The 15,000-nt window shown below is 33.8% G+C and overlaps 1 protein-coding gene across 2 annotated transcripts in view; it reads right to left on the reverse strand.

The window, feature by feature from the left end:
• Positions 1-5,630: 5,630 nt before the first annotated feature.
• Positions 5,631-15,000, reverse strand: part of LOC125030709 (nicotinate phosphoribosyltransferase-like) — a 32,077-nt gene continuing 22,707 nt past the window's right edge. The window contains exons 9-14 of one of the 2 annotated variants that reach the window (XM_047620938.1): positions 13,976-14,100; positions 13,418-13,561; positions 12,731-12,867; positions 11,905-12,033; positions 7,854-7,917; positions 5,631-6,284 (exon numbers count right to left, since the gene is read on the reverse strand). In XM_047620938.1, coding sequence (XP_047476894.1) covers positions 6,274-6,284; positions 7,854-7,917; positions 11,905-12,033; positions 12,731-12,867; positions 13,418-13,561; positions 13,976-14,100 — 610 coding nt within the window. In that variant the 3' untranslated portion in view covers positions 5,631-6,273. Of the gene's footprint in view, positions 7,918-11,904; positions 12,034-12,730; positions 12,868-13,417; positions 13,562-13,975; positions 14,101-15,000 lie in introns of both variants that reach the window. The other variant, XM_047620937.1, reaches the window with a different exon arrangement.

Raw genomic sequence — 15,000 nt, forward strand, 5'->3', positions numbered from 1 at the left:
ATATATATATATATATATATATATATATATATGCACACATATGTATATATATATATATATATATATGTACACATGTATATATATATGTATGTGTATATATATGTATGTATATATATGCACACATATGTATATATATATATGTACACATGTATATATATGTATGTATATATATGTATGTATATATATGTATGTATGTATATATATGTATGTATATATATGTATGTATGTATATATATGTATGTATATATATGTATGTATATATGTATATATATGTATATTTGTATGTATATATATGCACACATGTATATATATATGTATGTATATATATGTATGTATATATGTATATATACAGACCTGAAGATGGATTCCAGGTGGATTCCGAAACTGATTTAATTTTCTATTAAATCTAGTTTTAGTACCAACACGGTAGTGTGTTTTCTCTCTTCATGTATATATATATATATAAATATATATATATATGTATGTATATATATATGTATATATATGTATGTATATATATGTATATATATGTATATATATGTATGTATATATATGTATATATATGTATATATATGTATGTATATATATGTATATATATGTATGTATATATATGTATATATATATGTATGTATATATGTATGTATATGTATGCATATATGTATATATGTATGCATATATGTATATATATATAAGTATGTATATATGTATGCATATATGTATGTATATATGTATATATATGTATGTATATATGTATATATATGTATGTATATATGTATATATATGTATGTATATATGTATATATATGTATGTATATATGTATATATATGTATGTATATGTGTATGTATATATGTATGTATATATGTATGTATATATGTATATATGTATATATTTGATATAATATATATACAATATATATTATATATGTGTGTGTATGAATGTATATGTATATGTATGTATTTTAAATATATTTCATATGCATATTTTTTGTGTGTGGTTATGTATGTATGTTTATATGTATATGTCTATTTATATGCATTTATGTATACACAATTTTGTTTCGTCTTATTTCCTCGTTTCCAGTCCCCGTGCCCGTCGCTCCCACTATCCCACATCCCTTCCCCTCTTCACCCATTCCTCCCTCAGAGAATTATATACTCGACAAATTCAGGTCTTGCATCATCATCATTTTGAGTTACATCCTGATAACAGCTCTATCATGGAAACTGCTAAACAAAACAGTCTCGGGCTTCAGGTCAGCTACGATGTCCAAACGTTTCCCTGTGTGAGTGTCCAAACACACTCTTCCACAGGAGTTCAAACCCATTCGAACGCCGAGGTTCAGACGCATCCAAGCGTCAGTGTTCAAACCCATCAGACTGTGAGCGTTCAAACTAACCCAAGTGTAACTGTTCCGTGTCCTTCAGTTACACCTTCTCCTGCTAGCGCCGATGCTCAGTGCCAGACCAGTACCTGCTGTCAGAGTTTCTCAAGTATTGGTATTCAGACGTCTCGAATCCCCGCCATTTCCCTTTTGAGCGATAGCGCTCAAACAGTTCCTGGCGATATCGGGGCTATACTTCAAGCCAATGCCGCTGTTCAGACCACTTTTTAGCATAAGTGGCTTATAAATTGTCATCTTATATGCTGTTCAATAAAATGCTAAAAAAATGCTTGCGGTATTTTCACTCCTCCTGGCATCCTTTGACACAAGTTAGTTAATGATATAATGTGTTAAACATACAAAAGGCTTATAGCATATCAGGATAGGGTAAAAAAAAAACATGGACTCAATTGGGGAAATGGAAGAGAATGAGGGGTAGGTACCGTGGGAGTGTTGGAGATAGGGGGTAGAAGTGGGATTAGGAAAATGAGGCTAAGATTGAATCTGAGAAATGTCCCCTTTATAGGGAGGGCAACCCCTATAAAACTCATTATGAGAGCCACCACAATTGAACACATTTGCGGGGGGGGGGGGGTCATATGGTCAAACAGGTTTACCGGTTTATGATCGGCAACAGAAGGAAGCGTTGCCTACTTGTTTTTGCAGGCATTGCTAGAGGAGAGTGTTGTCAGAGTAAGGGGCTGTAGGAATCACGAAAAATCGATCCCATTTGGCTGGGCTACACAGTATTCAAAAGGTTGTAGAAGTCGGGGTAGTAGAAGGGCGAGGACGTGTGGAAGAGGGAGGTGGACAATCAGGCGGCAGATTAGTAATAAGAGAGGAGGAATGTTTTCTGAAGGTTGCGTAATGACCTGGGTGAGTGAGGTGATAGTAGGTACTGAGGAAGGGGTTGTAGTTGCTGTGTCGTGGCCAACCGAGAGTCTGGGGTCGAGGAATCAGAATGTAGATATGTGGGGCCATTCGATAAAGGAACATGCCTCAATGCCCCTAATAAGGATGCAAAATCTTCATTACTGGCCATGGTAAGCCTGGAGTATGTTGGAGAGAGAAACAGTCTACCCCTCAGAGTTCCCTTGAACGGTAAGGGTTAGACAATTAAACGGCGGAATGCCGTGCCAATGGTTCCCCAGGCCATTCATGACCCAAAGTCAGCCTTTCGTGCTTTAAACACGGCTCTCACACCTTAGGAAATGGGTAGTAGAAGGGGTTGGAGAGAAAGAAACAGAAAGGGGAAGAAGAGAAGACCATGCAGAATTAGTTGAATCCAGGGCTGAGGTCCAAGGCAGGGCGATCCCTAGCATTGCGTTCGTCTACGCGGCAACATCGGTCATGGGATTGGGAGGGGTTTAACTGAAGGCTGTTTTACTGCTTTGAATGTTGACTCCTTTATGGTTCTAATTCCTGTACAGTTGGGAAAGGAAACAAACTAGCCTGTAATGTTTTATATCCTTTCTATAACTTTGGATATGTAATCACATATTCTTACCTTTATGTTTTTTCTTCCTTGATGCCTATTTATTATATAATTCTATTAGATTTGCTATTACTGGGCTCCCGCTGACCTATACAGTGTCTTTTGCGACCTCAGCCTTTGCAAGGGCTTTGTAAAGTTTCATCATATTTTCTTGTACCTCATCCACTGCAAGAATATGTTGTTTTATGTACTGTTTTTCATTCTCTAATTTGCCTGGAGAATGCGTAGATCATAATAGAAGTTAGAACATATCTGAATCTTTAATTTTTCCTCAAGTTAGTGTAACTTCAAATATCCTGCTTTTGTTCTCTTCATGCCCTTTTCTAATTTATATGCAACTATTGTTTCTACCAGTCTTAGTGACTCCATAATCTTGAAGAATAACTCTTTGTCATGTTAATATGAAAATCAATGTCATTTCTTCAATGTACCAGAAATAAACATAAAAATGTATGTAACTATATGAAAATGTGAAAGCTTACCATATATATGTAAGTATGTAGATTTATAGTCTATGCATGTTAATATAGGTTAATGTACATATTGAAAAGGCTGAAAAGAAAAGAAAACAACTTCTTAATCATCAATATCTTTATAGGTTCAACAGCTAAGAAATTCTGTGTTCTGCTAGACAGTTACAGCTACTAATCTGCTTCATATATATTTTCCATATAATATCAACAATATCAAGGAGGAACATAGTACTTCCAAGTCTAACATACAGCAGATGTTCCTTGAGGTGTACTATAAAAAATAAATTCTAAAATACCATAAGAATGCTAACCAGCACATCCTTAGTCTTAGGTATTTATCATGTGCAACATTACCCTTTTCAGGATAAAGGACTCAATTGAACTATCTGCCAAAATTGAGTACAAGACTTACACGCAATTATGTGCAAAGACTTGTCTTTAAAAAAAAACAAGCATTTCTATTTTCACTACTGTACATATATGTATACTATTCTGTCCCTATATGTTTTCACATTAATGGTATTATTTCATATCATAGTTCATATATTTTCTGTAAGGCCTTGGATAATTATTATGACTAGTTAGATTATTTTAAGTAATTTCATTTTTAGCTAAAGAACAAATTCCATTTTAAAATTAAAATTATGTCTAAGTCTGGACTTGTTACATGATCCATAAAAACAGAGAAAGATTGAAAGCAAGTGATATAAATTAATAACATCTGCCAATTTTACAATATTAGGGAAATATTACACCAGGATAAACTTGTGTGTTATAAGACTGCATTTCCCTATCAGTAGGATATAGAAATATCCAAAACTTTCTTGAGAATGAATCATTCCTCATGCAACTGTTGTGATGGTGTAGGGAAATAATAATAACAACAATAATAATAACAACAATAATAATAATATAAATAATAACAATATGAAGAAATAAGATATATCAGCAGCTTTTACCAAACACAGTCTGATTTCCTCATGTGAAATACTGAACCTTTACAACTTGAATCTTCACATAATTTGCATGTCTTGTACTCTAATCCGAATTATCTTTTTATGACACATAAAAAATAAAGGGCAGAGTATAGTTCATATACACCTAAGGAATGTCTAGATGTACAAGATATACTGTACAAAGAAAGTTAAGACCCTTAACCTATACGGAAACATAGACACATAGCACATCGTTGTACCAAATTCTTACAATACCAGTGGGTACAATCTTCTTTTGTCAACTGGAAGTCTTCTTAAGACCCCACTGCATAATAACTCGATAATGTAAGAGAAAAATGTTTATTGAAATTAGTTATTCTACTTAATGTCTATGATGCAATGGAAACAAATATGTATTTCACAATAATGCTTTTAAAGCCAGTGTTTCAAATATATTGCACTTTTTTATATATAGTTTCACAGCACAACTACAACCATTAGACAAATTTCTTTTGACATCCATCTCTAACTCTCTATTATCTAACACCTTAAGGGTAAAATACTGCTCACTTCCTAAAAGTTATCGCTGGACTGATCTCTGAAACTATTTCAGGATAATGGGTTTAGTTTCTACTGTATATCTCACTTTGAATTTCCATGTATGATTTCTAAGACCAAAATATATTCCGGCAGGTTTGGTCTCCTCATGAAATTAAGTATAAAAATGAATCCATGCATTAAAATCATTAGAGAATACGTGTGTTTTTGTGTGTGTGTGTGTGTGTGTGTGTGTGTGTGTTTTTGTGTGTGTGTGTGTGTGTGTGTGTGTGTGTGTGTGTGTGTGTGTGTGTGTGTGTGTGTGTGTGTGTGTGTGTGTGTGTGTGTGTGTGTGTGTGTCTGTGTGTGTGTGTCTGTGTGTGTGTGTGTGTGTGTGTCTGTGTGTGTGTGTGTGTGTCTGTGTCTGTGTGTGTGTGTGTGTGTGTGTGTGTGTGTGTGTGTGTGTGTGTGTGTGTGTGTGTGTGTGTGTGTGTGTGTGTGTGTGTGTGTGTGTCTGTGTGTGTGTGTGTGTGTGTGTGTGTGTGTGTGTGTGTGTGTGTGTGTGTGTGTGTGTGTGTGTGTGTGTGTGTGTGTGTGTGTGTCTATGTGTGTGTGTGTGTGTGTGTGTCTATGTGTGTGTGTGTGTGTGTGTGTGTGTGTGTGTGTGTGTGTGTGTGTGTGTGTGTGTGTGTGTGTGTGTGTGTGTGTGTGTGAGAAATAACATAATATCACTTCTTCACTTTCATCCATGGAATCTGGACGGAGAATAACTAACCAACTTGGTATCTTCTATGCCTCTACCATCTGGAACTAGTAAGTGCAAAAAAAAAAAAAAAAAAAAAAAAAAAAAAAAAAAAAACTATGCAACAGCTTCAGTATTTCTCATTTATGTCTCTACTAATTCAAATCTTTACCAAGAAAGCATTTGTAAACAAGAATAAAATCATTAAAAGAGTTTCCCTCAATTACACTCAAAATACTATGTAACCCACATAAATTCACATACACTTTTTTTGCCCATAGTTCACAAGGAAAAAGAATCGTCAAATAACATTCACATTATAAATTTGAAATTCCTTTTTGCTCACCAATTCAGCACCACACAAAAATTTAGAACTCATCATTATAACAAGTATATTCACATTAAGACTTAACAGTATTATAGGGAAACTTTTGCTATCCACACACACACGACATACTAAATTACCAGTAGTCTAGTCACTGGGTATCCTTGTAATAATGTGATTGTATGGAGTACATTATCAAGTATAGAGAAAGAGGACACACACACCCATGACAGACATAAATGACCATGTTCCCACTACCTGGATACTCTTACCAACTCGACAGTGTTCAAGAAGTGATAGTGACTTACTTTTCAAAACACAGCTACAGTTAATGAGTAATTACATCATGGCTTTGGTAATTACCTTCCTTCCTCATACGTCAACTTAAATATAACCTGTGAGATGAAAAGAAAAACTTACAAACTGACGTGAAAGCAACTATTTTAGGACTAAGTTTTTTTTCCATGAATATAAAAATTGATATCAAAAAATCATTTGTTGCTGAATGTTCGAGAGTAAATATTATTGTAGAATTTTACAGCTTGATCTTCATACTAAGTGACATTTATTGACATTTATTTATGCATTTTATAAGAATAACTGTTGTGCATATCACCTGTGATCCTTCTGTTTTTTAAAGTAATATTTACAAGAAAATCACACATTTTCTGATCTATTAATGATTTCAAGAACTTTACAACTAAGATTTTATGAATTAGGCCTTACTTTTTTTTCTGTTTATGCAAATGACTTTCTTTAGTATATATCTGGATCCTTAAACTGTTTCCAAATATTTGTTTTTCCTCTCTCATTTTTTGTTTATTATATCCATACATGTTACAAAACAACAACCTTTATTTCTTCCATATCTTCTATGGTTTATATTCATGACAAACTTATCAATGTGATACTGACTGTCAACTTGATACAATTTTCCAATAAAAATCTGAATTCTTCCTCCTCCAAAGAACAGTTCACATGCATTCAATGTACTCTATACAAAAGCAAACATACATGTACAATTTTCTTTCATCACTATCATAAAGTAACAAAGTGCACTTAAGATTTTTATAATAAAATACACAATGAACAACTAACTAAATGTCTCTTATTCATAAGCCCTAATTGTGTGTCACCAAAAGCTTTCTTCATCTTCCTCTCTCTCTTCCTTACATGTTGCTTAATGCTTATTCAAAGATCTACATGCACAGGAGGATTCCACTCACCTACACTTAATTCCCTTGTTCTCTTCTTTCACATAAGATCAACACATAATGTGTGTGGTTTTGTTGCGACAGTCATGGGTTTTGTACAAATGTCCTTTCATTAAAGTAAAACAAAGTCCCTCCCCCCCCCCCCCCCCCCAATATAAAATCAATAATTAAGTCAATAAAATGATCCTTCCAACCTCAGAGATCAATTTAAAAGTTAATGAACTACCACAAGCCTTCACACTTGAAGGAAGATCCCATGGACACTCAAACACACCATTCCTTCCAAGGTTTTAATAACACCTTGAACTCTTTGACCAGTGATTCCTGACCAGGCCCCATGAGAAAATAAAATATGTAATATAGAAATGATTTAAAATTTATCAGTAAACTGATAGTGTTTTTAAGGCCCAATAAAACAACAACACTAGTCCCTACAAAAACAAGTAACACACCACTGTTAAATCTTAAATTTTCCTTTCTGCTTTAATATTCTACAAGAAGTGGTTGCGCATAGTATGGAAAATGGTTCAGGGCGGTTCTGAAGTGAAAAGGCTGGCCATCTTTGCCTTAAATGCAAGAAAAAAGCCACCATGATTCCATGCAGAGGTTTTGTGTATTTATATATTGTGCTTTCACTGTTCAAGCAATTTTCCTTGACTTTTCAACTGCATCTTATCTCTTCCTAAAAATACCAAGAACAGTTTTCCACAACACATCTCTTGCATGTCAAGGTATTTTAAAAGAGCTCACCAATAGGGGCATTCTGTAGCCACAAGTCATGTATGAAGTTGTACAGCTCATCTGTAACTCCAACCTGGAATGTAAGAAAAATAAGAGCATTTAATAATAAATATATTATGGAAAAGTACTCATGTACTGGGGGTCTATAAAATAGAGTTTTGTTTAATAATGGGGGGGTTACAGGATAAAGTCAAGTTAGCCATTTTATGAGCATAAGCATGGAAATGTGGAAATATAAAATTTATAATGTTTACAATGCTCTTCATGTCTCTAAACCCATACCTTCTACGTCTGCAGAGGCAAAGGAGTCCAAACAGGTGACTAACTCACTTTTAAAGAAGCAAATTAAACAAAGAGTATCTATACACAATGCACCTTCTATCTTCTCTTTAATATAAGCAGAAACTTGTATTTGTGTAAGAATATCCCACCTTGGGTCCACTGGCCTCTTTCCCCTTGCAAGAAGTCTTCTAACTAATTCATTCGGATTCTGGAGCAATTATGTAAGTGATCTAGCATGCAGTTTATAAGAATGAAGATTGACTACAACATAAGGACTACAGTTTAACTCATGTTAGGTAGCAGATATAGATACATTCTTTTGAATTTATTTAATAATTTACACTGATAATCAACTAGCATGAAAGTGATGCATTTGTGATAAGCTTGTACACCGTACTTAATCCTCTGAAAAGATCTGATATACTTTCTGAACTGCATTGGATCAAATGGGGGAAAAAATTCCTTGCTCAAGTTTACATACACTTATCCAATACAATTATTACATTATTTCTCCTATTGGGGCTCAATGAAGAATGATACTTCCTATATACTATAAGTGATTTTTACATTAAACAATTATTTACAGGCACACTTTTGGACATTTATTTTTTAGGCCTGACTAGATTTGCTGCAATCCAAAATCAATGGCAGATAAATATTCTAAGCTTACATTTTTATTTTATTTAAAATAAACCCACTCACTCATTCATTTATTTTCACACTTGCTCCTTCATTCACTCATTTATTCATTCCCTGACATGCTCATTCTCTGTCTGTATAAATAAGTATATATATCAGTGTCACAGTAATTAAGAAAACTTGATAAATGCTCACTCACTCATTCATTAACACTCACTCATTCACTCACTCATTTATTAATTCCCTCAGACATGCTCACTCTCTGTATGTCTGTATATATAAGTATATATATCATTGTCACAGTAATTAAGAAAACTTGATAAATACAACTATATAATATCCACAGCCCACAGAGACCAGCAACACAAATGCAAAGGATTAGGCCAGACAGATTTTATCCACTTAAATAGTATGTACAATATTTCACCCTCTCTTTCAAAGTCAATGATCTTTCAATATTTTTTTATGCCACAAAAAAGGTACAAATAACAGGTATAGGTAATGAATTCAACATTTCTTCATTACTACTAAATATTGCATTTTCAAAAATGTCAATTATCTATAAGAATCTTAAAAGAAAGAAAAATTTGAACCAGGAATTGTTTTCACTTTCACTGTCCTAAATGGAAAGTAAGTCCTGATGGAAGTAAAATACAAAGTCTACAATCCCTGACCTACACAGGGTTTATATGTTGTAGTACAAGAAGCATCATCCTAAAGACAAAAAAAAGGAAAAGTAACAGGGGAATTGGATTTTCTTTTTTAATGATCTTTTTCTGTTTCTCCTTTACCAGATTAAATATGCAATAAAAGACACTGATTAACCATGGCTGAGCTCTAGATGACTTCCAACTGTTAAATTCAAACTAATAAGCATCAAATCTCACCCCTTATTAAACACAAACATGTTCTACACTAGTCATGATCCTCGTCCCACACTCATGACACTGTCCATGCATTTCTGAAGCATCACAAAATATATGAACATCTGAACCACTCAGCTCCTTGGCAAGGCCACATGGCTGACGCCTTTCAAAATAATGTCTAGGCGAAGATTATTGAGAGAGAAGACAAGGAGGGAGGAGAGAGAGAGAGAAAAAAAAAGAAAAAAGAATGAGAATTAAAGCAAAGCTACATGGAAGTTGGTGGCAATATTAAAAGGTGCAGAGTCAGCTAAGGAGAGTCATGCTCCTGTCGGCACTAGTCTAACTTTTGATACAGTTCTTACCAAAACTTTCTTTACATATTTGCGCGATGGCCTATAGAGCAGCCCATTCTGCGAGTAGGAAATCAAAGGTTGGTAGAACAGAAGTTTCTTAGTAACTCATTCAAAAAAGTACAATGATGATGCAGACTATACCAAATCTCTCAGAAATGCATGGTTTTCATGCTAAATCTGTATCTTAAAAAGCACACTGTTGTAATGGAAAGGGATATCAACAAATAAATCAGTTTAAGAGAGCTTCAAGACATGGGGGAGAGAATGGTAATAATAATAAAAAGGTATACATGTAATAAAGGCTCTCTTGCAGCATATTGGCAATCAGTTCAGTCAGTGAACTGCTAACATAGCAGCATAAACATTTTCTACTGGAAACATAGCTACAGAAAATAGTTAATCAAATATCATACAGTAATTAAATAAATTATGTCTTCATATCAAGTGATTGCATGAGGAATTTCTTGACATGATTTAAATGATTTTACATTTCTAAGCTCACAATTCATTAATCAGCAATAATGAACACTTGTAAATACCAGTTTTTATTTTATACATTGAACTTTAACCACTTTCTAATAACATTACTAACATTATCAAGGGCATATCAGATTAGAGCATCTTTTCATAGCATTACAACAACAACATGATCATTGTTTTTACAATCCACTTCATCATTCCTATTCTCATCTTTAACTAGTATTTAAAATTAAATTCCATGACTTTTTAGTACAGATTCTAATATGTCAAACATTCCAATACACATATATATGTTCTTGACATATGCAATAAAACACAAATCAATCAATCACCTTGATATGAAGGAAATTCCATCACAGAAATCTGACATAAAAAGCTTGCATCTCCAGCAAAAACTTCTTTATGCTACCAACAAAAAACAACAACACAGGACTTTCAAACACATGAGCCTTGTGAGGGGGAACAAATTCTGCACAGCTCTGTCGACTAAGATCTAAGCAAATGATGGAAATGGGAAAGCAAACGAAGCCTGGGGAGCTTGATCAAATGACATACCGAACAACCTTTAAGCTTCTCTTCAATTCCCAACTGCATATAAATGAGACATGCAGTTGAAACATGCTAATTCAAACTATGATATATATAGATATGTTTTTTAAGTATGACACACACTGAGCAATGAAACATTATCTTAAAACTGCAACAAGACTAGAGGATCTTGTTATCAAATCAATTATTCTTTCAATATAATAATGTAACAGAAATGTGAAAAGTGCTTATAGCCACACATCAAGAACATGTTACAATCATAAGAATAAGAGGTGGTGGTGGTGGTAGCTAGTGAGCAGACAGTTATAGTCAGTGGGTAGTGAGTGGGTAATGGGTAGTGGGTGGGTAATGGATGGTGGGTGGGTGATGGGCGGAGGGTGGTGGTGGTAATGATATGGATGTATACCTCAAGAAAGAAGTAATAGTATAATAGAAATGGCTGACAAGAAAGATAATTATGATGATAACTAGTAAGAAACCCCACAAGATGACTTTCATGACAAAAGTAGTTATAACATCTCAGTAGCAATAAAAGTAAAAATAAATAATGTAATTAAATATAACAAATAAAATTAGAAATGACAATAATTATTATTACAATTAATAATAGTAAAAAAATATAATAATGGCAATAATAATGGTAATAATAATGATAATGATGATGATTACAATGATGATGGCACTGACAATGATAATGAAGAAGATTATGAAAACAGAAATAATAACAACAACAACAATAAACACAATTAGAATGACAACAATAGTAATGATAATAACAACAAAACAGTTATCCAAATCAGCAATTTCTGATCAAGAAATGAACGAGAAATCCTGAGTACACTCAATTTACATAATAAAAACCTTGCAAAACTACAATATCACCGTCCTTACCTTATAGGGAGTTGGGTTCAGGTTGCGTTTGTGGTCCTGCCTCAACGTCTGTAGGGACTCCTGCACCCTCTCTCTAACTTCTTCCAACGTGGGCATGTCTTGCTGAAGTTCTCCGTCTTTCCAGTAAAGCTGAGGGAGGAAGAAAATAAGTGAATTGTGAAAATTATGCTCCTGTTAAAATTTAAGGCATTTCAACTACAAGTTTTGAAGATGAGGGAATTCAAGAATCTTGTAAAGTAAAAATCTTCCTGATTTCTGTTGCTTAGCGTATATGCAAATGAAAAAAATACAAATTCATATGTGTATATGTCCTCTATATACATCATAAACTGGTACAACAATTACTGTCTATCAGTAATGACAGATTCTATTAACCAATTACTAGGCCTTCCTAAACTGATCACTAAACTTATGGAAAGAAGTTTTGGCAATTACATTATAAAGATAATAATCTCAATATCAATATTTAAAATAATGTTAATAGTGATAATAATACTGCAAAAGTTAAAACTTTTTCTTCACAAAAATTAAAGGAATGGGGTATACAGGTGAGGTCAGATAGGCCTAGTAACTGACTCTGTGAAGCTATGTGTAAACAAATTGATAAAATAAAAAAATACAGACTATTCAATCAGCACCAATGGGTTAATTTACAATCTCAAAAGATGCATCTTATTATTATTATTATTTTGTTTTACCTCCATTGCTTAGTGTATTATCAAAACAGCTATTATAAATCTATAAATTAAGAAATTCCCATAACATCAACCAATTGCAGCTATAAGGGCTTGGGAATGCTTTAAGCCCTCATCACTCAGATACTCACCTTAAACAAAGACTCAACTTTAGCAGGGCAAACGTATGCACGCTTGCTCTCCTGGAATGGATGACGACACAGCACTCTTGTTTCGGACTGTGGTGCAGGCTCTTCTGTGCGCTGCATCAGGTCAATCAATGCATGACCTTGACATCATAAAAAAATTGTTAGAAAAGAGAATGGAACTCATAAGACATTGCTTTCATCTATCAATCTTTCTAAAAAATAAAGTTAACAATGTAACTTATTTTAGGGAAAAATATCTTTCTTCCGTTCCATCAAAGCTCGGATTAACAGAAGTGATTCTCCAATATCTAAGTCTCACATGGTTCTTTCCCCTTATGTGTTCTGAGTAACAGGTGCATAAAATTTTACTATTATGAAAATATGCTGCTCTATGCAAATTTACCATATATATTCTTAAAATAAGAAGAAGCAAAAGCTGAAATCAATGAAATCATTAAATTAAAAAAATAAAGGGTAGAAAATCAAGAATAAAGCACTCCTCTTTCTAGATCATACTCTCACTGCTGTCTGAATCCTTAGTGAGTCAAATCTTCATTATATATGTCCTGTGAGTACCTTTATGGCATAATTTCCATTGAAAAAAACTATAAAATATTCTACTTAGATAAAATCATAACTACTTAAGCTACATTTTCGTCTAGCAAAACACTAAAAGCAGGCATTTTTTACCGTCAGCACCGTAGAGCCGATAAACAGACTTCTTCCCTGGAATGGTAACTTTCTCAACATCCTGGGACAGCTTGATCTTCGGTGTGCCATTAATCTCTACCAATTTGAAAACGCATCCAAGTGCCGGCTGTCTCTGACACGTCACTGTAATGGTTAATGATGCAGATTTATTCACATAATGTATATCAATTGAGAAATCTTTAAAAGTAATAAATACACATCTCTTCCTGTATATATATATATATATATATATATATATATCTCTCTTGATAGACTGTAAATTGAATAGAAATCCTTCAACATATCTCTTTCTATATAATGGAAAATTAATACACATTTCTTCTAATACATCGCTCTTGATATTTTTTTCTTTCTTTCTTTCCTGTTTTACATGTTTTGCATTTTTCTTCCCTTTCAATCCTTATTTCTGGCCTATTCTTTCCTTGTCTCTCTTACTTTATAGGTCATACAAATAGTCACATAATAATTATCACAAAAAACAGCTACACCCTTTCATACCCTACCTGAACCCTGAACCCGAGAAAGCTGCCATCATACCTAAATGCGTTCCAATGCCGAAACTGTCAATCTTGTGACCCTGTTCATTGAGACTGATGATGGTGTCTTCATTGATGTCATTGCTGGCAACAATCTGAAGGTGTTCAAACCACTCCAGTTCAAAGCTGCAACCAGAATGGTTTTGGGGTTCAGTTTAAACATATCTTTATAAATCCGATTCACACTCCACAGGGGGTTATGTGTCATCCTGCAAATGAGACCATGGTTAGAAGATAAAAGCAAATCATGGAGATGAAAGGAAAGTAATTGTTCTAATTAAATTGTGAATAGAGTGAAAACTGAATAAAACACATATGACATATTTGCAAGCAGTATCAACCTTCTATGTTTACCTAAATAAAAGACATGTCATACATGACAATTGGAGCACTATTTGGCAAAGTGAATACTCATTATGGAATTTCTCAAGTCATTATATATACAACAAAGATATAGAAGACAATTTTAGCTTAATTTGCAACTAAGCCCTTAGATCCGTGGTGCCAGCACTTTCCAGTTGTGGCTAACAGATGGCACATTCCATACTCTTGAACTAGTGGAAATAATGCAAGAGCCCCTTCCAAAATGCCCACTGAGTCTAATCCCACTCCAAGGGTTTTGTGCACTCATGGCAAGTCATTCCATACAACAGTATATTCCCACTACCCTGGCACACAGGCAAATTTTCCCCTGACGTTACCTTCATGTCCCCAGCCCTGAGCCAAAATATTTCCCTGACGTGATGGTCATGTCACCAAGATCCAAGGGGTTAAAAGTGCGATCTACTATAATTATCAACAAAGCCAAATATTTCTTGTAAATACCATTCTGCACATCTACCATATAAAGCATAAGACTTTTCACACATCAAGCAGTCATCAAAACTTTTAACCTTACATTTAATTTAAACTACAGACATGTAACACATTCTCCCATGAAATAATTTATAAACACAAAGGAAAATTCCCTAACTTCAAAACACTCAGACTACGAAGAAATTAGCCACAAAGATTTTCCTGAATCAT

The sequence above is a fragment of the Penaeus chinensis genome, chromosome 11 (genome assembly GCF_019202785.1).
Source record: "Penaeus chinensis breed Huanghai No. 1 chromosome 11, ASM1920278v2, whole genome shotgun sequence".
In the NCBI taxonomy this organism is placed as follows: Eukaryota; Metazoa; Arthropoda; class Malacostraca; order Decapoda; family Penaeidae; genus Penaeus; species Penaeus chinensis.